This window comes from Engystomops pustulosus, chromosome 3 (genome assembly GCF_040894005.1).
Source record: "Engystomops pustulosus chromosome 3, aEngPut4.maternal, whole genome shotgun sequence".
Classification (NCBI taxonomy): Eukaryota; Metazoa; Chordata; class Amphibia; order Anura; family Leptodactylidae; genus Engystomops; species Engystomops pustulosus.
This window is the reverse complement of record NC_092413.1, coordinates 75,893,238-75,918,016: the sequence shown is the minus strand read 5'-3', so window position 1 is coordinate 75,918,016 and position 24,779 is coordinate 75,893,238. Positions and strand designations below refer to the sequence as shown.

The 24,779-nt window shown below is 41.1% G+C and overlaps 1 protein-coding gene across 2 annotated transcripts in view; it reads left to right on the top strand.

The window, feature by feature from the left end:
- The first annotated feature begins 4,045 nt into the window (after positions 1 to 4,045).
- Positions 4,046 to 24,779, top strand: part of TAF5L (TATA-box binding protein associated factor 5 like) — a 42,451-nt gene continuing 21,717 nt past the window's right edge. Inside the window, exon 1 of one of the 2 annotated variants that reach the window (XM_072141118.1) lies at positions 4,046 to 4,359. In XM_072141118.1, coding sequence (XP_071997219.1) covers positions 4,351 to 4,359 — 9 coding nt within the window. In that variant the 5' untranslated portion in view covers positions 4,046 to 4,350. The remainder of the gene's footprint in view (positions 4,360 to 24,779) is intronic. The other variant, XM_072141119.1, reaches the window with a different exon arrangement.

The following is a 24,779-nucleotide window of genomic DNA, read 5'->3' as shown; positions in this document are numbered from 1 at the left end:
TGTCTCCGCGCCGGCACACTTGCTGCTGCCGGAAACTTTTCATATGTGCCGGAAGCCTCTTGATGTATCCCGCTGCGAACATGCAGCGGCGGGGCTATCATACGCTGGTGCACAAGCGTGCATATGCCCCTATGAGTCTATAGTACATAACTTATAATAAATGCATCAGCATTGCAGAGTATTATCATGAATAAGCAGTCAATAAAAAATAAAATAAATCAATGAAAATGCCCATAACATATAAAGAGACATATAACCCAAAAAAAGTCTAAATCGTACCACAAACGCCACATATATAGTATCACCGCCCCCGTAACAACCCATAGAATAAAAGTAAATAATTATTGAACCTGCACAATGAACAACGTTAAACTGTTAAAAACCTGCCAAAAAATTTTACCTATTCAATCCCACAAAAAATGCAATAAAAAGTGATCAAAAAACATATGTACTCAAGAATGTGACTGTTACAAAGTACAACATGTCCGGCAAAAAAACAAGCCATCAACCAGCTCCATAGCCAAAAAAGTAACAATGTTATGCCACTTGGAAGACAGAAATGCAAAATTGATAGATTTTACCCACATTAGGGTTTTATTTGACAAATTTAGTAAAGCGTAAGAAAAAATATTCATGTCTGGTATCCCCGTAATCGTATCGACCCATAGAATAAAGATAACCTGATTATTAGGCTATATGGTGAACACCAGAAAAAAGTAAAAAAAAAATCCAGTGCAGAATTGATGCTTTTCTACTCCTTCCCTCAAAAAAAAGTTCATATATTTTCAACAATAGGGGACAACAACCTCAAAATAGTAACACTGGAAAAAGCATCCCATCCCGCAAAAAAATTGTCGTGACATGGCCCCAATAACGAAAAAGTGAAAATTTTCTAGCCTACAAACAGGGCCAATGAGGAAACCAAAATCCTGGCAGCTGCAGGGCGCTCCTTCCCTTCTTTTTTTTTTAAATCAGGTAATTTTTTATAACCACCAACTTCATTTTCCATTTTCATAACAGAAAATTACAAACATAACGTGAACATTGCAGAACACAATTTACATAAAATACAAACAACAATAACCCTCCCACCCCTCCCCCTCCTCTCCCTCCCAGGCAAGAGAAGCAGTGCAGCGGTGTACATTTTATCAGAGTTCCTATACCAGGAATTTTATGCGATCCCAGTACCAACATATAGGGCTCACACTGAGCTGTCCTGCAGATCGGCATGTACCCATAAGGGCACCGGAAGTGTTAATAGGACCCTAGTACATGTAAGATTCGTTTTTTCCTCCAGAGGTCTAGATATGGATCATGTCATCTCTAAGCAAAGCTCCAGATGGCAAACCTGGAGTAGAAATCCAATTACCCCAAACAGCATCAAACTTCTTAAGTACCCCTCTTTTTTATATACCGCTCTTTCCAGTCGAATATAGTTATTCACTCTCGTACAGAATTCTGTAATGGTAGGGACAGTGGGTTGAATCCAGTGTGATGCAATAAATTTGCGGGCTTGGTATAGTAGTCTTGCAACAGTTAGTGTCAGTGCGTTGCCTTCACATGAATCCTCAAGCCACCCTAGGATGCACGTCATTGGGGAGCCCTGGAGGGTTATGGAGCATACCTTCCTTATTATTTCTAATACTTCATTCCAGAATGGCCCGATTTTGACACAACTCCAAAACATATGTATTATATCTGCCCCTTCCACCCCATATTTGGGGCATTTTGATGTGTCCCATGCCCCTATTTTTTCCAGGACAACCGGTGACCTGTATGCTCTATGAATCAGCAGGAGCTGTGAGTAAGAGAGACAGTTGAGGCGTCATTTCTAGGATATTGTTCCATTGTTCCTCAGATATTTGTTTTTCACTGTTAAGGGGAACTTCTCCAAATGTTTACTAAGTAGTAGATTGTACATATTTGAGATGAGTCCTTTCGTGCTCTTTGCCTGCCCCAATAGTCCTATCACAGGAAAGGATCCCACCTCTCTGACCTCATCTTTAAAATGAGTAGTCCATGCGTGCCTTATCTGTAAATATTGGTAGAAGGAACTATGAGGGATATTATACTGTTCTTGCAGTTGGTCAAACTGTTTAAGTCTCCCACCTTCTAGTATTTTGTCAACTGTCACTACTCCTGCCGTCAACCAAGCTCCTTCCCTTCTGAGCCTCGCTGTGCACCCATAAAACAGGTAACAACCACATGTGGGGGGGGGGGGGGGTTTGAGGGTCTCTGTACTCAGGAGAAATTGCAGAACAAATTGTTCTGTAACTGACAAAATTTGACCATAGTACATTTCACCTCCAATTTAATTTGATTCCTATGAAGATCTCAAGGGGGTTAGCAATCATCCTAAAAGCTGTTTCTGATAGGTTGAGGGGTGCAGATGAGAAAATGGGTTGATTATATTGGGGGTTTTGATGTTGAATATGTAAAATTTCATTCAAAACAGTATTTATCCCCAAAATAGTCAATACTGAAAATTGATATTCGATTTGTAAGCCGCGTGAAATCAAAATAAATTATTCAGACATTTCAAAAATTATGAAAATGTAAAGTAGACATATGGGAAATGTAATTCAGCAACTTTAGGTGGCAAATCTATCTGCCTGAAAACGCAATGATTTCAGAAATTTTTGAAAAATTTTAAATTTTTTCTTTATTTTGTAAATAAAAGCAAAACTTATCATTTACCACTAAATTGAAGTACAACATGTGGGGAAAAAGCAATCTCATAATCGCTTAGATAAGTAACAGTGTTCAAAAGTTATAACCATATAAAGCGATGCATGTCAGAATACAAAAAATGGGGCTGAGCCTTAAGCTGTAAACTGGCTGCATCCTTAAGGGAAAAAAGGCTGTACTTTGATATGCTACAAATGGTGCTACTATTTGATATATGCAATCGGATTTTGGCCCAGCTGCGCTTTCTTTCATGCAACGGGAATGGGGAGGGGTGCCGTCGGACCATCCGACGGATTCAGACCAAGCCCTGGATTTAGCTTTCAAATTGTGACGCAAGACCAAGCACTTACATGCACCAGGAAGAAGAAGGTGAACTCCGGCGGACCTGAGTGGGTAGCGACACTTGCACAATATCGGGTGAGCGATCTTAGTGAATTGCGGGAACAGTGCATTATAGCCAAACAATGCTGGACCAAGTGGGTAAATGTGCTCCATTGTAGAGCTCTCGCAGAATAATATTTTAAAATATGTGACACTTATGGCTCTCTCAGCCAAAAAGGTTCTTGACCCCTGCATTAGTGAAAATAATGTATGGGCTGAAAGCTAAACCTACCAAGAGCCCATACATTTTAGGCATTATATAGTGAAAATGCTAGAATGTTTAGGCTAAAGAGGGAGAACCTACCAGTAGCTCATATATACTGGCAGATGAGGGGACCTACCCGGAGCCTATACATTCTAGGCGTTTCATAATGATACTACTAGCATGTATGGGCAGATGGCAGGACCTACACGGAGCTTATACATTCTAGGCTTTCCTCCTAGTGAAAATAATCCGAATGCAAGGACTCCAGGTAGAACCTGAAGGTCAACCCTCACAAAGCCAGCACCCCCTCATTTCTTCCTCCATACACAGCCGGCACCCCCACATTCCCTCCTCTATACACAGCCGGCACCCCCACATTCCCCCCTCTATACACAGCCGGCACCCCCACATTCCCCGCTCTATACACAGCCGGCACCCCCACTATACACAGCCGGCACCCCACATTCTCTCCTCTATACACAGCCGGCACACCCACATTCCCCCCTCTATACACGTCGGCACCCACACATTCCTTCCTCTATACACAGTCGGCACCCCCACATTCCTTCCTCTATACACAGCCGGCACCCCCACATTCCTTCCTCTATACACAGCCGGCACCCCCACATTCGCTCTTCCTCAGTCTGTACGGCACTTAGCCATCCTCCTTACAATCTGTACCTCCACCATATTTCCTCCTCCTCACACAGAACCTCCCCCATACATAGCCTACACTCTCTCCTCCTCACGGACTATAGGCTCACATTCCATCCTTCTCTCCTCCTCACAGTCTGAATCCCCACACTCATGCTCCAGCAGCCCGCACCCACCACATTTTCTCCTCCTCACTCATCTCAATACCCCACATCACGTCCTTCTCACACAGCCTGTCTCCTCCCACACAACTCTGGTCACATGTTTCTGACAACATCGAAGGTCCTTTAGCCCGCTTCGAAATAGCATGTACCCAGCTTATGTAAACCGGAAGCCTGTACCTAAACTTCCTGTCAGCGCTGAAGTATGGCTTGATTGCGTTTGAAGCAGCGTTACTGCGATGTTCGGTAAGGGAACTTCTTATGTTTCATGTAAGCTATGAGCAGGCTGATCTGCGCGAGATGCAGTATAGTTGTATACTAACTAATGCTCATCAGGGAAGATGTCAGCTGCACTCCATTGTAGCTGTTCTCTGGATTGATAAGGTGCCCATGAAATTTAATATGGAGTAGACACTGGGCAGATGCGTTATTACATTTCCCAGACGTATAATTTAGCAGAAATGAGTCATCTTTGTTATTTGCTGATTGTTAGAATTCTACAGTGTAGGAAGTTGGGGACACATCCCTTTATCTTACTACATAACGTTGTCCACATGATAATCCTCTCACCACCGCACACGCTTTATTAAGCATAACAATGACAAAAAAAATCTATAAGCTGCTAAGAGGTTTTTCAAGCTTTCTTCAGAATTGTTTAGTGATCAGTTTCATGTAGTGATGCGTTTGTGTTTCAGGAAATGGCCAGGTCCGTCCATTTTTGGCAGGATTGAGGTCAATGGGATTTTTAAATTCTCGTTGATGTAAATGTTATGTCATCCCATGTTTTCAGATAGTCATAGGCTGTACTCACATGACCGTAGGGGGATGTGAGATATATATGGCCTCACATACGTTCCCCTATAGGCCCGGCAATTGGCGCACAGAGCAAAACGGTACAGCACGCGTGCAGCACTGTACCACTCTGTACATGGGGAAAAGATAGGACATGTCCTACCTTCCCCATATAACGGCTCTGTGCGCCATGCATCACAGAGGGGTCACCACTCTTCTCTATTGCAGCAAACGTATGCCCGTCGGCCATATGTTCGTGTGAATGTAGCCATATCAGTGCTTCTACCCCAGTACAAATTGAGGGTACATTTGCACGCCCATATGCATTTTCTGTCCTGTATTTACAGCTGTATTCTGGCTGCAAATACAGGCTGTATGACATCTGTATGTAACCCTTATTTTCACAGTATTCTGTAAAAAAAAAAATACAGTGGGCTTGCAAATGATGTCACTAACTTGGCCAACCCTACACAGCAATGCTACACAGTTTACATCCTGTGCCATATATGCTTTCCTTGAACAACCATTCGAGGGGGAATACTGCTGTGTGGGGTGTGTGAAAATTGCTCATCTGGAAGCCCAGATTCTGGATCTAAATGAGCAAGTTTCTAGGCTGCGGGCAATTGACAATATGGAGCGAAGTTTGCTGCTCCTGGAGCACAAACTCTCTGGGGAAGATGGGTGTGGGGAGGGAAGTATGTTGGTGCAGAATGAGGGGGCAGCTAGTTGGGTAACATGTAGAAGGCGGGGAAAAGGGAAGAGTTGTAGGGAGTCTAGTCCTGATCTGGTGCACCCCAATAAGTTTGCCAGGCTGGCGGATGAGGGGGATATCAGCTCTGGGGTAGCAATGCTGCAGCAAGACATGGCCTCTAGCAACCAGGGGACTGTCTGCTCCAGTAAGAAGGGTAGTTGGAGCACAGGCAAGATCAGACAGGTGCTGGTAGTGGGAGATTCGATTATTAGAGGAATAGACAGGGGGAACAGACAGGCAATCTGTCACAAAAACCATGCATACCGAACAGTGTGTTGTTTGCCGGGTACTCGGCTTCTGCATCCTGCGGATCGGGTTGACAGATTATTGGGAGGGGCTGGTGAGGAATCAGCCGTCATGGTCCACATTGGCACCAATAACAAAGTAAGAGGTAGGTGGAAAGTCCGTTAAATGATTTCAGGGACTTAAGCCATAGGTTATTAGCGCCAGAAGATGGCAAAATTCCCCCAAAAATTTTGTACAGGAGGTTTTAATTTTTTTTAAATGTATGAAAACATTATAAAATCTATACAAATTTGTTATCCCCATAATCGTACCGACCCAAAGAATAAAGTAGACGTGTCATTTGGGGCGCACAGTGAAATCCGTAAAATCCAAGCCCACAAGAATATGGCACAAATGCGTTTTTTAACCAATTTCACTGCATTTGGAATTTTTTTCCCGCTTCCCAGTACTCGGCATGGAATATTAAATACCACCATTTTGAAGTATAATATGTTATGCAGAAAATAAGCCGTCACACAGCTCTGTACATGGAAAAATAAAAAAGTTACAGATTTTTGAATGTGGGGAGTGAAAAATGAAAACGCAAAAACAGCGGGAAGGGGTTAAACAAGAGACTTCGGGGGGGGGGGGGGGGGCGACGACAAAAAGACAGTGTAGATAGGGAGCTAGAAAGATTCCTAGTCCATGGGGGAGGAAGGTAGGCTGGAATAAGAACTAAAGGAATAGGGACAGGAAAAACCATATAAATGTACACAAATGCCAGAAGCCTCACAAACTAAATGGAAGAATTAGAACTCTTATAAGAGCTCAAATAATATAGTGGGTATCAGCGAGACATGGCTGGACAGTAGCTATGACTGGGCTGTTACTATAGATGGTTATAGTCTTTTTAGAAAGGATCGTATAAATAAAGGGGGAGGGGTTTGTTTATATATGAATTCTTGCCTCAAGCCTGTCCTGCGAGATGACATCAGTAACGCAAATGCAAATGTGGAGTCCCTATGGGTGGAGATAAGGGGAGGGAAAAAGAATAATAAAATATTACTAGGGGTTTGTTATAAGGCTCCAAATATAATGGAGGCAGCAGTGGAAATGCTGATAAGGGTTATGGCTTCAAAGCATGGTGAAGTACTTATCATGGGGAACTTAAATTACCCAGATATTGACTGGGGAGCAGGTCCTTTAACCCCTTAACGCCGAAGCCACTTTTCACCTTCCTGACATGGCCCATTTTTTTCAAATCTGCCCTGTGTCACTACAAGTGGTTATAACTTTGAAACGCTTTAACATATCCAAGTGATTTTAAAATTGTTTTCTCGTGACACTTTGTACTTCATGTTAGTTGAAAAATTTTGGTGGTATGTTTTGCATTTATTTATGAGAAAATCAGATATTTGGTGAAAATTTGGAAAAATTCTCGATTTTCGAACTTCAAAATGTTCTACTTTATCCATACATAGTCATAACAGCAAAAAAACGTAATAACTAACATTCACAGAATGTCTACTTTATGTGGTCATGGTTTTTTATACATACTCTTATTTTTGTAGGATGTTATGGGCCTTTGAACGTTAGGTGCGATTTTTAAATTTTCATTAAAAAAACGCAAAATCCTGCTATTGAGGGACATGCTCAGGTTTCAAGTCACTTTGAGAGGCCTAAATAAAAGTAAAACCCCATAAATTTCCCCTATTATAGAAACTACAACGTAAGTAAAACAACTTTTATGAAGTTTGTTAACCCTTTAATTGTTTTACAGGGGTTAAAACAAAATCGGAGGCAATTTTGAAAGTAGATTTTTTTTTTTTGGCTAAATTAATGTGTTTTTCAAAAAATGTACAAATTCTCAGTGGATAAAATACCAAAACGCTCCACAAAATTTGATACCCAATCCCTCCCGCGTATAACAATACCCCATATGTGGTGGTAACCTGCTGTATGGGCACTTGCCAGGGCATCGAAGGGAAGCTGCGCCATTCAGAGCAGATTATGCATTGTCACTTTTTATTGGCTATACAATCTTTATTTTTTGGGCAAATTGGACATATAAGGGCTTCTTTTTTGCGACATGAGATGCACTTTACAAATATTTCATTTTAGTTGGTCATTAGCTTAGATTTTATTAACTCTTGAATGTATGGGTGAAAAGAAAATTGGTTTCCTTTCTTTTTGTATTTTCTGGGGTCGTACACTAAAAATATTATATTATCTTTATTCTACAGATCACTACGATTACGGTGATACCTCATTTATATAGTTTTCATTTATTTTTACAAATTTACCTGAAAAAAAACTTATATAGAGGAAATCTCATTTGTTTTTGCATCGCCATCTTTTTGGAGACGTAACTTTAATATTTTTTGGTTGACAGAGCTAGTTTAGGGCTTATCGATCGGAGCAGCGGGCCAGTTAAATGCCCCTGACACGCCGCTGTCAGCGCGACCGCGGCGTGTTAGGGTTTAACACCCGCGATCAAAGATGTCTCCAATCGCGGGTGTTAGAGGCAGGTGTCGGCTATAATATATGGCCGATACCTGCAGCTTCTTGCCCTGACTCCGTTCAGGAGCCGGGGCCAGAAGTTTGACATAATAGTACTGCATTTTGCGGGAACGCACCTCCTGCAATGCAGTACTATTATGTTAAATGTCAGGAAGGGGTTAAGGGTAGAAAGTTTTTGTCGCAACTAGTCCTGGAGCCAACAAGAGGGGGGGACCTTGTCCTAACCAACAGACCTGTCAGGGTATCAGAATTACAGGTTGGGGGGATCCTGGGTAATGGTGACGATAATATCATTGAATTTGTATTGCGCTTTACTAAGAGTGTTAGTGGAGAGGCACTTCAGGAGGGCAAATTTTCAGCAACTAAGGGAAGACCTTATAGGCATAAACTGGGACAATGTTCTCAAAGACAAAAGCCCCCCCCCCCCCCCAAATAAGACTTTTTCACAAATATTCTAAAAAAGACCTCTGAGAAACACATACCATATGAGAAAAAGCATAAGAGGAAAAAGAAAAAGCCAATGTGGCTAATTAGTTTTGTAAGGAGTGCAAAAAGTGAGAAAGATAAGACGGTGCTAAAACGCGAAGGTAGCTATGAGGTATTACAGCATTATAGAGAGAAAAAGAAATCCTGTAAAAGCAGATAAAGGCCGCAAAAATAGAGACTGAGAGAAATATTGCCAGGGAGAGCAAAAATAATAAAGTATATAAATGATAAGAAACTAAAAACAGAGAGTGTGGGCCCTCTGAAGAGTAACACGGGGGTCATGGTGGAAGGAGATGAGAGAAGGGGCAATCTACTGAATGTCACCTTTTCGATTGTCTTTACCCAGGAAAATCCCCTGGTGGAAGACATGATGATGAATGATGTAAATTTTCTTTGAAATGTCAACTGTTTAACCCAGGAAGTGGTACGTCGCCACCTCACAACCACTAAGATAGGTAAATCGCTGGGGCCAGATGGCATACACCCCCGGGTTCTACATGAACTATGTTCCGTGATAGACCATCATTTTTAATATTTGAAGATTCACTGAGGATTGGTTATGTTCCAGAGGACTTGCGCATAGCAAATGGGGTACCAATATGTGGACCACCCCAGGCAGTGTGGGACCTGGAGGGAATTTCCAGGACAATCTCCCAGCTGCCCGTGACGGAGGTGAAAAACCGGGACTATCCCGCCAAAAAGATGGCTGCCGACCTTTAGTGAGAAGTTACTGGGTCGTGTCTAGGGGAAACTTAAATTGTGTACAGCTAGACTGATAGAGACAGGTTGGACTTATATCTGTGAAGTGCTGCATTTTTGTTAATAACAGTGAATTGGAGAATGTGTTCTTTTATTATCCTGAGTACATAAAAGAATCTTTTCTCCACGGGAATACCCCTTTAAAATGCTTTGGTACAGCACTCTTTTGGAGTTTCCTTGGCTGTAAGCCATAATCATCAACATAAACACTTGAAAAAATTGACTCTGTTTTATAATCACTCTACATATGATCATATGTTTTTTGTGTACAGTGTGCCACTAGAACATTTTGCAAAAGTATATCAACATTTAATCTTTGTTTTGCATAAAATATGTTGATCATCATTAGTAACTGGCAATGTAGAGTAGTCCATTCATTCACCTTTTCTGCTTGGCACAAAGACGGTGTGGTTGGAACCAAAGATCTCAAATTTGGTCTCTTCTAACCAAAGCGCAGATTTCCACTGGTCTAATGTCCATTCCTTGTGTTCTCTAGCCCAAACAAGTCTCTTCTGCTTGTTGCAGTGGTTTCCTGTATTTACCATGAAGGCCTGCTGCACACAGTCTCCTCTTAACAGTTATCACCTTAGCGCTCTGCGCCGTAGCTGTACTGCGCTGAGTCCCGCGATTAGCGCTCAGCGCAGTACAGCTACTGCGCAGAGCCGATGCCGGTTCAGCGCTGTATAGCAGCCGAACCGGCATCGTTAGCCGCGGGATTTCAGCGGTAATTTACCGCTGACAAACCCGGCTAACACCCGCGGTCGGAGTGGGCTCCGATCGCGGGTGTTTAACCCGTTAAATGCCGCGGTCAACGCGACCGCTGCATTTAACCTGCCTTCTGGGGGTCTTTACCCCACGATCGGCCCCCCCGCACCGTTTTCGGGGGGGCCGATCGCTGTTTTGGCTCCTCTGGGGTCCGATCGGGACCCCAGAAAAGCCTGGAGGGTTTACCTTTAAGATGGCGTCTGTGACGTCATCTTAAAGGCAAAGTGTCAGCCTATGCATCTGCATAGGCTGGCACTGATAATACCCTGCAATACATTAGTATTGCAGAGTATTATCAAGAACAAGCAATCAGATGATTGCTTGTTCATATCCCATGGTGGATCATGTAAAAAATGTACAAAATAATGTTTTTCAATAAAAAATTACTTTATAAATCACTAAAAATGCCCATAAGCCCCAAAACATATAAAGAGACATATAACGCTCAAAAAAGTCTAAATCATAACACAAACCCCACATATATAGTATCACCGCGTCCGTAACAATCCATAGAATAAAACTGAATAACTATTGAACCCATATGATGAACGCCGTAAAAAAAAAACGCCAAAAACCCGCCAAAAATTATGATTTTTACCTATTATATCCCACTAAAAATGCAATAAAAAGTGATCAACAAAACATATGTACTCCAGAATGATATTGTTTTAAAGAACAACATGTCCCGCAAAAAACAAGCCATCAACCAGCTCTGTAGCCAAAAACGTAACAATGTTATGCCACTTGGAAGACGGCGATGCAAAAATTATAGATTTTTCCCCACATTAGGGTTTTATTTGGCAAATTTAGTAAAACATAAGAAAAAATATTCATGTCTGGTATCCCCGTAATCGTATCGACCCATAGAATAAAGATAACATGATTATTAGGCTATACGGTGAACACGAAAAAAAAAAAAAGTAAAAAATCCAGTACAGAATTGATGCTTTTCTACTCATGACCTCAAAAAAAGTTCCAAAATTTTCAACAATAGGTGATACCAGCCCCAAAATGGTAACACTGGAAAAAGCATCTCGTCCCGCAAAAAAAATGCCATCACATGACCCCAATAACGGAAAAGCGAAAATTTTATAGCCTTCAAAAGGGGGCAACCAGAAAACTAAAATCCTGGCAGCTGCAGGGTGCTCCTTCCCTTCTGTGCCTCGCTGTGCCCCCATAACACAAGTAATGTCCACGTGTGGGGGGTCGCTGCACTCAGGAGAAATTGTGGAACAAATTTTATGGTGAGTTTTCTCTTTTTATGTTTTGGAAATGTGTAAATTTTAGGGCTAAATGAACGTATAACCGACAAAATTTGACCATTCTAAATTTCACCGCCATTTTGATTCAATTACTATGAAGATCTCAAGGGGTTAACAATCTTTGTAAATGCTGTTTCTGATAGCTTGAGGGGTGCAGATTTGAAAATGGGTTGGTTATATAGGGGGTTTTGTTGGTAAATATGTAAAATTTGATTTCAAACAGTATTTATCCCCAAAATAGTCAATTCCGAAAATACGGAAAATCGCTATTCGATTTGTAGGCCGCGTGACGTCAAAATAAATTATCCAAACATTTCAAAAATTATGAAAATGTAAAGTAGACAAATGGGAAATGTTATTCTGCAAGTTATTTAGGTGGTAAATTTATCTGCCTGAAAACGCGGTGATTTTGAATTTCGAAAATGGCAAATTTTTCTAAAAATTCATCCTTTTTTTTCTTTTTTTTGTAAATAAACGCAAAACTTATCAGCCAAAATTTACCACTAAAATGAAGTACAACATGTGGGGAAAAAACAATCTCAGAATCGCTTTGATAAGTAACAGTGTTCAAAAGTTATTACCACAGGAAGAGACACTGGTCAAATTTCAAAAAAAAGTTGCGAGCCTTAACCTGCAAACAGGCTGCGTCCTTAAGGGGTTATTGTAGAGATGTGGCTGCTGCTAGAACTGACCAAGTCTCTAATCTGAGCTACCGTTAACCACTTTCAAAGTAACTGACTGACCTTCCTTTCTTAAAGCAATGATGGCCACTCATTTTTCTTGGCTTTATACAAATTCTAACAGTCTATTCAGTAGGACTATCAGCTGTGTATCCACCTGACTTCTGCACAACACAACTGATGGTCCCAACCCTATTTATAAGGCAAGAAATCCCACTTATTAAACCTGACAGGGCACACCTGTGATGTGAAAACCTTTTCTGGTGACTACCTCTTGAAGCTCATCAAGAGAATGCCAAGAGTGTGCAAAGCGTAATCAAAGCAAAAGGTGGCTACTTTGAAGAACAATATAAGACATATTTTCAGTTGTTTCACACTTTTTTGTTAAGTATGTAATTCCACATTCATAGTTTTGATGCCTACAGTGTGAATCTACAATTTTTATAGTCATGAAAATACAGAAAACTCTTTGAATGAGAAGGTGTGTCCAAAGTTTTAGTCTATATTGTACTTCTCGGTGATCGCCAGGCTCAGTAGCAGAGTGTGTACGATCGCTGCAGGAGCTCGGCTGTATGTAAAACTGGACTCCTGCAGTCAGTAACAGCTTGGATTGCGATTCTAGCGATCCCAGCTGTTTAACCCCATAGACCTGGTGACTATCGTGCCAGGTATTTACCCAACAGGTACGGCAGGGCACAGAGGTGCCGACCGCTGCCATGGCAACCCTGGGTTCATATGAAGGTCCCCAGGGCTGCTGTCAGCACGATCTAACACCGTGCCTGTCGACTTGAGGTAATATACTGTAATACATTAGTATTGCAGTATATTACATTAAACAAGTGATGAAATGATTACTTGTTCATGTCCCACTTTGGGACAAAGTAAAACTGTGAAAAAAGAAGTTAAAAAAAGTGTAAATAATGAAATGGATGAATAAAAATCCCCTAATGCCCCATCACTTATAAAAATCAAATTATACATTAAATAAGTAAAAATCGCCACATCTGTAACAACCTGTAGAGTAAAATACAATTGTTACTGAACCTGTACGATGAACACATTACATTACATTTTTTTTAAATACCCACAAATATTACGATTTTTTTTTTCACTTCCAAAAGGATAAACCATGATCAAAAAGTAACATTTACCCCGTCGTGATGCCAATAAAAAGTACAGCTTGTCCCAAATTATCCTTTGCATTACATAGCTAAACAGTTTTGCATGTGCACTTTACAAACTCATGGCTATTTATATTACCTGTATTTTTCGGACTACAAGGTGCACCGGATTGAAAGGCGCACCATTAATATGTCTGCTAAACCCTCTCGGTTCACATTTAAGGCGCACCGGATTATAAGGTGCACCTGATTATAAGGGAGAATGACCAGCAGGTGGCAGACCTTTGCACAGTTCAAGGCAACTGTTGTCTGTAAGTACGGTACATATATAAGGCGCACCTTTGTTTTCTGAGAAAATCAAAGGATTTTTTGTGCGCCTTATAGTCTGAAAAATACGGTAATTGTTGTACTATTCATTGCTTTGATATATGGGTATTTGTATTGTATCAGATTTTTTCCAACTCCTAGACTGGATTCTTTTGATTATGCATTTTACACTGTCCACGTTTCTTACATGTTTTTAAATTAATGTTTTGTTTTTATTCCTTTTGGTGTTGAAATTAAATAGAATTTGTGATTTATTATGGTATTCATTGAAACTTACGAGTGATTATTTATGGAAGGGTGTGATCTATAGGTAATTTACCTTTTGGCTCCAGTAAAGCCCTAATATTGCAGTTGGATATTTAATATGTTCGAGTTGCACTATAGTATTGTTTTTTTTTTTTTGTTCATAACTGAGCTTCATGTGCAGTCTCCACTGTACAGATCCCTACCACTGATATCCTGGGGGATCTGGGATACATTTAGAAGATTTGTCTCTACCACAGGCTGTAAGTGTAAAACAGTAACTGTTGGTGGATCAAATGTATTTTACTGTATGTATGTTTGTGTGTCATATATATTGCATGTGTTTGTGTGTGCTGTATCAGTGTTTCATAGGTATTGGATGTAGTCATGTGTGTGGACAGTATTGGGCCACATGAACACTGGTGCATTTTGATGGCCACAAACAACGGGCTTTGTTTGATTGTTTGCGGCCCATCTAACATCCATGGACACTAAACTCGTTGATGACCCTAGTGACACTTTCTAAAGCCCTCTCTGTAAACAAAATAGCCCAAAAAACATCCCTCTTTGCTATCATGGGCAGGATCCTGTACTGTGACAGGGGTTATATTAGTCCTCTGTCAAAGCGTGGTATTAAGCATGCTCAGACAGTTTACACTGCTCTACAAGAAAATAGTATTGTAGAGCAGTGTATTGAACTTGAACCAGCGATCAGAGCATCACTGGTTCAAGTTCAAGTATGTATAAGTAAAAATATGCAAAAACACTTAACACTACACTTTATAATAAATAAAAAATACATAAAAATATAAGCCCCTAAAATGTCACTTTCCCATAAAAACACTTAAAGAGAAGCCGTCATGCAAAATAACCCCCTAATTTAAATATATTTTCATAAACTGCCATTAGAAAGCATTGCCTCTATCCCTTCATTGTCCCTCTACATGCCTCTAAACCTAAGCAATGAGGTCCTAAAGCTGTATGCAAATGACCTGTGAAATGTCCAATGAGTCATTAGCATATTCAAGATGTCCACCTTATTCATGAGTGGGAGATACAGCCACACCCCAGTGCTTAACTGACAGCCTCTACAATGATGTGATGCATAATGGTGTAATGTTTCCATGTGCTTGCTGCTGGCCACAACCCCTGCAGCCTGTGTGTGTAGGAGAGATACAACAGCTCCAGGCAGTCATGTTATAGCAGAACATGTCAGGTACTTGTGTAGCTGATGTCTGTGTCTCTGTGTATTAGGAGGATGCAGCATGTCAGCAGATGCAGCACGCACAATGAGCAGGAGGGGAGGGGTAACAGGGGTGACATCACTGCCTCTGACAATGTGACCAGCTTCATTTACATAATAAAGAAAAGGTTATTTTACAATAATTAATGTATGAATTGACTAGATAAAGACTGGGATAGGATCCTTGTGAGCTGCTCCAACAGATAGTAGTGACAGGACTAGCGACAGAGACCTGATGACAGGTGTCCTTTAACCCTTTAAGGACGCAGCCTGTTTGCAGGTTAAGGCTCGCAACTTTTTTTTGAAATTTGACCTGCGTCTCTTTATATGGTTATAACTTTTGAACACTGTTACTTATCAAAGCGATTCTGAGATTGTTTTTTCCCCACATGTTGTACTTCATTTTAGTGGTAAATTTTGGCTGATAAGTTTAGCGTTTATTTACAAAAAAAAGAAAAAATGATGAATTTTTAGAAAAATTTGCCATTTTCGAAATTCAAAATCACCGCGTTTTCAGGCAGATAAATTTACCACCTAAATAACTTGCAGAATAACATTTCCCATTTGTCTACTTTACATTTTCATAATTTTTGAAATGTTTGGATAATTTATTTTGACGTCACGCGGCCTACAAATCGAATAGCGATTTTCCGTATTTTCGGAATTGACTATTTTGGGGATAAATACTGTTTGAAATCAAATTTTACATATTTACCAACAAAACCCCCTATATAACCAACCCATTTTCAAATCTGCACCCCTCAAACTATCAGCAGCAGCATTTACAAAGATTGTTAACCCCTTGAGATCTTCCTAGTAATTGAATCAAAATGGCAGTGAAATTTAGAATGGTCAAATTTTGTGGGTTATACGTTCATTTAGCCCTAAAATTTACACATTTCCAAAAGATAAAAAGAGAAAACTCACCATAAAATTTGTTCTACAATTTCTCCTGAGTGCAGCGACCCCCCACATGTGAACATTACTTGTGTTATGGGGGCACAGCGAGGCGCAGAAGGGAAGGAGCACCCTGCAGCTGCCAGGATTTTAGTTTTCTGGTTGCCCCCTTTTGAGGGCTATAACATTTTCGCTTTTCCGTTATTTGGGCCATGTGACGGCATTTTTTTGCGGGATGAGATGCTTTTTCCAGTGTTACCATTTTGGGGTTGGTATCACCTATTGTTGAAAATTTTGGAACTTTTTTTGAGGGCAGGAGTAGAAAAGCATCAATTCTGTACTGGATTTTTTACTTTTTTTTTTTCGTGTTCACCGTATATCCTAATAATCCTGTTATCTTTATTCTATGGGTCGATACGATTACGGGGATACCAGACATGAATATTTTTTCTTATGTTTTACTAAATTTGCCAAATAAAACCCTAATGTGGGGAAAAATCTATCATTTTTGCATCGCTGTCTTCCAAGGGGCATAACATTGTTACGTTTTTGGCTACAGAGCTGGTTGATGGCTTGTTTTTTGCGGGACACGTTGTTCTTTGCAACAATATCATTCTGGAGTACATATGTTTTGTTGATCACTTTTTATTGCATTTTTAGTGGGATATAATAGGTAAAAATCATAATTTTTGGCGGGTTTTTAACGTTTTTTTTTTTACGGCGTTCATCATATGGGTTCAAATGGTCATTTAGTTTTATTCTATGGATTGTTACGGACGCGGTGATACTATATATGTGGGGTTTGTGTTATGATTTAGACTTTTTTGAGTGTTATATGTCTCTTTATATGTTTTGGGGCTTATGGGCATTTTTAGTGATTTATAAAGTAATTTTTTATTGAAAAACATTATTTTGTACATTTTTTACATGATCCACCATGGGATATGAACAAGCAATCATCTGATTGCTTGTTCATGATAATACTCTGCAATACTGATGTATTGCAGGGTATTAGCAGTGCCAGCCCATGCAGATGCATAGGCTGACACTTTGCCTTTAAGATGACGTCACAGACGCCATCTTAAAGGTAAACCCTCCAGGCTTCTCTGGGGTCCCGATCGGACCCCAGAGGTGCCAAAACAGCGATCGCCCCCCCGAAAACGGTGCGGGGGGGCCGATCGTGGGGTAAAGACCCCCAGAAGGCATGTTAAATGGGTTAAACACCCGCGATCGGAGCCCACTCCGACCGCGGGTGTTAGCCGGGGATGTTAACGGTAGATTACCGTTGAAATCCCGCGGCTAACAATGCCGGTTCGGCTGCTATACAGCGCTGAACCGGCATCGTCTCTGCGCAGTAGCTGTACTGCGCTGAGCGCTATTCGCGGGACTCAGCGCAGTACAGCTACGGCGCAGAGCGCTAAGGGGTTAATAAAGTATAAAAACCATAAAAACACAAAAAAACCCCGCATATTCGGTATTGCCGCGTCCGTAACAATCTGCATAATAAAACTGAATCGTTACTGGACCCTCGTGGTAAACGCCGGAGGGAAAAAACGCAAAAAACGTTCCGAAAAAAGATAATTTTTAATTAATACCCTATAAAAAATGCTCTTAAAAGTGATTTAAATTTTATGCACTCTAAAATAAGCCCACTAAAAAGAACAACTGTTCTCGCAAAAAATAAGCCCCTAACCAGATTTGTCAGCCAAAAAATAAAGTTATGCATATGAAAAGATGGTGATGCTAAAATGAATAAGATAATATAAAATACACAAAAGCCCCACATATTTGGTATCCCTGCGTCCGTAACAATCTGCATAATAAAACAGAATTGTTATTAGATTCGCAAAGTGAACCCTGTAAAAAAAACAACCTCAAAAAACTCTTTGAAAAAGATGATTTTTTTATTAATGCCGTTCAAAAAATGCTCTAAACGTGATTTTAAAAAGTTATGCAATCTAAAATAAGATCACTAAAAAGAACAATCATTCTTGCAAAAAAATAAGCCCTTAAACAGATTTGTGAGGTGAAAAATAAAAAAGTTATGCATATGAAAGACGGTGATGCTAAAATTAACAACAATTTTGCCAAATTACTTTTTATTCAGTAAAAATGGGAAAAAATAAAAAAAATATATAAATGAAGTATTTTCATAATCGTGGTGACCCATAGAATAAAAATAATATACTATTTTTATGGTATGGATAACGGCCAAAAAAAAACCACATAAAAATTGATGATTTTCATTTCCTCCACCAAAAAAGAGTTAGAGAACCTACCACCACAAATCTACCTATTTAGAGCTAATCCTCACGTCCCCGCTAACTTTTGGTACACTTTATTGACCTAATATGTAAATTTCATTATGCGGCTACTGGGGCGTGGAGTAGCCGGCACGAGGCTACACAGTGCGGCTACTCCACGCCCCAGTAGCCACGTTACTCCTCCTACCCTGTTGTGTGCGGCGCGCAGCTCCTCGTAGCTGCGTGCCCTCGTCCGACAAGCTGGCTACTGCGCTGGGACTGCTCAGCCGGCGTTCTGCGCACGCTGCGCGCCGCACGCAACAGGGTAGGAGGAGTAATGTAGCTACTGGGGTGTGGAGTAGCCGCGCTGTGTAGCCTCGTGCTCAGGTACTCCACGCCCCAGTAGCCGCATAACGAAATTTACATATTAGGTCAATAAAGTGTACCAAAAGTTATCCTAGTCTAAAAAGAGCTATCCTCGCGTCCCTTACATCCACCTACCACCCGATCTACCTTTATAGGTAGATTCGTGGTGGTAGGTTCCCTTTAAATCTCTCCAATTAGCTATAGATGCCCCACGGGGCTTACAAATAGATTATCTTTTTTATTTTTTTCTGTATTTTCAGAATTTACTATTTTGGAGATAAATACTGTTTTTGAATGAAATTTTTAATATTTAGCATTACAACCACCCAACCTATCAACCCATTTTCAAGTCTACACCGCTCAAACTATCAGAAAACGCTTTTAGGAAGATTGTTAACCCCTTGAGATCTTTCATGGTAATCCAATCAAAATAGAGGTGAAATTTAGAATGGTCAAATTTGGTCAGTTATATGTTCATTTAGCCCTAAAATTTACACCTTTCAAAAGGATAAAAAGCCATCTTAAAATTTAGCAATTTCTCCAGAGTACAGAGACCCCCTACATGTGGCCATTACTTGCTTTATGGTCTCACAGCAAGGCGCCGGAGAGAAGAAGCGCCTAAAGTTTTCTCCTTTAGGCTCCTTTTACAGGCTATAAAATTTTTTGCTTTTTTGTTATTGGGGCCATGGCAATTTTTTTTTTTTTTTTTTTGCTGGATGAGATTCTTTTTCCAGTGTTACCATTTTGGGGTTGGTATCCCCTTTTGTAGAAAATTTAGGAACTTTTTTTTTTTTAGGTCAGGAGTAGAAAAGCATCAATTCTGTACTGGATTTTTTACTATTTTTATATCCTTTTATAGCTGTAAAGCCTAATAATCATGTTATCTTTATTCTATGGGTCGATAGGATTACGGGGATACCATACTTGAATATTTTTTATTATATTTTACAAAATTTGCCAAATAAAACCCTAATGTGGGGAAAAACTTATTATTTCTGCATCGCCGTCTTCCATAACATTTTTTACTTTTTTTGGCTACAGAGCTAGTTGATGTCTTGAGTGATTGTTTTCTTTTTTCCCTTTGGGACATGTACTTTGCAACAGTATCATTCTGGATTACGTATGTTTTTTTTTTTTGTTTTGTTTTTTAAGCACTTTTTTTTATTGCGTTTTGTGTGGGATCAAATGAGTAAAAATCATAATTTTTGGCAGTTTTTTTAATAAAAAATTTATTTATAATTTATTTTTATTCTACGGGTTATTACTGACGTGGTGATACTATGTGGAGTTTGTTATGATTTTAGACCTTTTTTGTGCATTATGTTTCTTTTGTATGTTTTAGGGCTTATAAGCATTTTTATTGATTTATTATTTTTTTTAATTTTTTTAATGGTTCCACCATGGGACATGAACAAACAATCATCTTATTGCTTGTTCATGATAATATCCTGCAATGCTGATGTATTCCAGGGTATTAGCAGTGTCAGCTTATGCACATGCATAGGCTGACACTGTGCTTTTAAGATGATGTCATAGACGCGCTGCCAAAACTGGGGGGTCGCGCTTACCACAGCATTTAAAGGGTTAAACACCTGCGATCGGAGCCCACTCTGATCGCGGATGTTACTCAGGATGTCAGTGCTAGATTACCGCTGACACCCTGCGACTCCCGACGCTGGTTCGGCTCTGCGCCGTACCAGTACAGCGCTGAGCGCGAAGGGTTTATTAAAGCCCCTTTCAACCTTTGAGAAATTGCCTACTCTGCCGAGTTTTTCAGCACAAAAATAAAAACCTGCTGAAAAACCTCAACTCGGCTTATATGCAAGTCAATACTTAAAAAAAAAAAAAAAAACACTAAAAAAACACAAAAAAACCTTACATACTCGCCCTCCGGTGGCCCCGATGTGCAGCGCTGCTCCCCCTACGTCAGCGCAGCTGTTATCTGCCGGCAGGCGCATACTATGACGCGGCCGCAGCTGAGGTCATACTATGCATTGGCCGGGAGATAACAACATGGCCGCGCCATGCCGCCTGTTACAGAAGAAAGAAGAGGAGCCACACTGACATCGGAAGAGCAGTGCTGTGCATCGGGGCCGCCGGAAGGTGAGTATGTAAGCTTTTTTTTTTTTTATAATAGTGCTGGGCTGGCTGAATACCACAGGGGGCAGGTTGGGTTTGCTGCATACTACTGGGGTCTGGCTGGCTATATAGGGGGGGGGGCTGTGACCAATGCATTTCTCACCCTCGGCTTATACTCGAGTCAATAGGTTTTCCCAGGTTTTGGTAGCAAAATTAGGGGTCTCTGATTTATACTCGGGTCGGCTTATACTCGAGTATACAGGCGGTCCCCTACTTGAGAACACCTTACTTAAATATGACCCCTAGTTAAAAAACGGACCTCTGGATGTTGGTAATTTACTGTACTTTAGTCCTAGGCTACAATAAACAGCTGTAACAGTTATCACAGTTGTCTGCAATTTATATTTATTGTTTTATCCCAGTTCTTATGACAATCCAACATTTTTAAAATCCAATTTTGACTGGGGGTACAATAATAAAGTATATGGTCCTGACTTGCATACAAACTCAACTTGAGAACAAACCTACAGAACCTATCTTTGTATGTAACCCGGGCAATGCCTGTATACTGTATATAAACACACTGACCATTATTGCACTGTGTCCATATTACTCTCCGTTCCTTATTGCACACTTGCCCTTTCATTGCTAGCTCTCCTATGCGTTTCGTCTCATGTGAACGCACACTAATAGACATGCAGGGAAAAAGCCATGTGCATCTGCATTGCTTGTCTTTGTCTACAAATCACTGGTAACAGTCATCTGATGGTCTTATACCAGTGGTTCTCAACCTTTGTAATACTGTGACCCCGCAATACAGTTACTCATGTTGCGGTGACCCCAAACCATGTGATTCTCTGCAAAAATGCAATAAAATCGTGGCCTTTGATGGCTTTAGGTGACCCCTGCGTTCTGGTCATTTGACCCCCACTGGGGTCGCGACCCACAGGTTGAGAACCACTGTCTTATACCATCAGATCACTGGTACGCGTCATCTTTATGTAAAAACAGCAGGGAACACGTGTGCTCCATGCTAACTTTTGCCTCAGTAATAAATAAACAAAAGAAAATGGGAACAAAATATTGTATTCAAAAAAGCCTGCTCTGGGGTCTATATAAAGAGCCATTTATTACCATTTTAAACTCCTATGAAGCATTTCTATTATTGACAATTTCATACTCTTCGGCTAAAAATACTCCTCAAAAATGGGAAGAGGAGCATTTTAACTCTTCTGGAAAAAAAATTAGCACAAAATAAGTTGATGTGGTGAAAGTTTCTCTTTAATAGTAATATGGCTCCTAAAAATTGAAGTCCCAAATCTGGTAGTGGATTCCCCTAACATTGCTAAAGAATGGACTGGGGGATAAAGTGACTCCTAAACTAAGCTTGATAAAATTTATGGTTGCTAACTCGCAAAAAAAATATATCTTCTTATTCTGTCCTGCCTACTGAGGAAGCAAGGGCTATGGTTTCTCGAGCCTGCTATACCTATCGGAAGGGATAATAATCTTTAATAAAGTTTTTTTTTTTTTTTTTTATATATATATAGCGCCATCATATTCCTCAGCGCTGTAGAGATCATGTTGACATACAGACTGCGGATACTTCTGGGGTCCCTTCCCTCATGATCGGCAACACCCCACGCCTCTCTTGCAGGGTTTCAAACTATTGATTCTTGCTATGGCAGCCCAGGAGTCTGATCACGAACCCAGTGCTGTTCATAGTCGGAGCCTGTAAGATCTTGTCACACAGACAGAAATTTACAGTCTCTGTGTCAGCCTATGCATCCTCATAGTGATATTAACCAGCAATATTGATCGGATGATTGCATGGTCATTTCCCATAGTGGTAAATAAATAAAATAAACATAATAATAAAAAGTGAAAGTAAACAAAAAAAAGTTTAAAAAAAATGAATAAAAGAATAAAAACTACCCCGTTACATATAAAAGTTACATATAATGGGAGAAAAAAGTGAAAATCATCACACAAACCCTGCACATATGTTATCACTAGAGATGAGCGAGCACTAAAATGCTCGGGTGCTCGTTATTAGAGAAGAACTTTTCCCGATGCTCGAGCGCTCGTCTCAAATAACGAACCCCCTTGAAGTCAATGGGAGACTCGAGCATTTTTCAAGGGGACCAAGGGTCTGCACAGGGAAGCACGGAAATGGACAGGAAACAGCAGGGGCAGCATGCATGGATGCCTCTGAGGCTTCTTAATCGCACCATTATGCCAAAATTATGACGGCGATGACAGAGTGACCGAATGAGGCTAGATAGCATCTAAAACATCCAATAATTGACCCTGACACTATAGAAGGTGGCATGGCGACATACCCCAAATGGACTCAGGCTTCAAACCAATTAAAAAAACCCTTTTGGCGAGGATAATGTGTAGCACTGTATGTATCAGTATTTCGCCTGGTTAAGGCGGCAGAGAGGAACCAAAGGAGGTGAGCAAGAAGCGCTGAAATGATTTCCTATGTGAACAAAAGGTTGACAGTATATTTGGTCGATAACACAGCATGGTGGCGACATAGTGACCAAGTTCCATAACGTATCTGGTGAAACACCTGAAAATTCTGCCTGACACAGCTCGTTTGATAAGGGGATAATGTGCTGTATTTCCTCTCGCGCTCCAGCGTCTGGGGTATAGACAGTTGAAAGTTGCGCATGGAGACATTGGTGGAGGATCGTGGAGGCGAAATGGACAGGAAACAGCAGGGGCAGTACGCATGGATGCCTCCGAGGCTGCCTAATCTTGGGATGGAGCTGGCGGTCCGCTGCCAGGCGAGCTTTCTCTTGTCCAAGCCCCTACCTCTCTGCTCCTCCCCACCCAAAATGGGCCTTAGAAGTACAAACAGCACTTCTAAGAACCTTTTGTATAAGATCAAGTGTAGTACTGTTCTTATAAGTAATTGGCTTGGTTATGGCGGTTATTCAGGTTGAGCTTCTTTCACCTGGTGGAGAATGGAAATGCGGAGAAATCCAGGCTTTATTCATCTTGATAAGCGACAGGCGTGTACGCTTATCGGTGATGATGCCACCAGCCGCACTGAAAACCCGCTCAGACAACACGCTAGCGGCAGGGCAGGCACGAACCTCCAAGGCGTACAGCGCCAGTTCGTGCCACATGTCCAGCTTTGAAACCCAGTAGTTGTAGGGAGCTGTGTGATCATTTAGGACGATGGTATGGTCAGCTATGTACTCCCTCACCATCTTTCTGTAAAGATCTGCCCTACTCTGCCGAGACTGGGGACAGGTGACAGTGTCTTGCTGGGGTGACATAAAACTGGCAAAGGCCTTGTAAAGCATACCCCTGCCAGTGCTGGACAAGCTGCCTGCTCGCCTAGTCTCCCTTGCTACTTGTCCCGCAGAAGTACGCCCTCTGCCGCTAGCACTGTCAGAAGGGAAATACTGTTTCAGCTTGTGCACCAGGGCCTGCTGGTATTCATGCATTCTCACACTCCTTTCCTCTCCAGGGATGAGAGTGGAAAGATTTTGCTTGTACCGTGGGTCCAGGAGAGTGAATACCCAATAATCGGTGCTGGAATAAATTCTTTGAACGCGAGGGTCACGGGATAGGCAGCCTAGCATGAAATCTTCCATATGCGCCAGAGTCCCAACGTGCAAGAATTCACTGGCCTGACTGTCCATTTCCTCCTCCTCCTCCAAATCCTCTTCTTCTGCCCATACACGCTGAACAGTGAAGGACTGACCAATGCTCCCCTCTTCTGTCTCGCCAACATTCTCCTCCTCATCCTCATCCTCCTCCACCTCCTCCGATATGCGCTGAGAAACAAACCTGAGGGTGCTTTGGCTATCAACAAGGGAATCTTCTTCCCCCGTCTCTTGTGACGAGCGCAAAGCTTCCGACTTCATGCTGACCAGAGAGTTTTTCAACAGGCCAAGCAGCGGGATGGTGA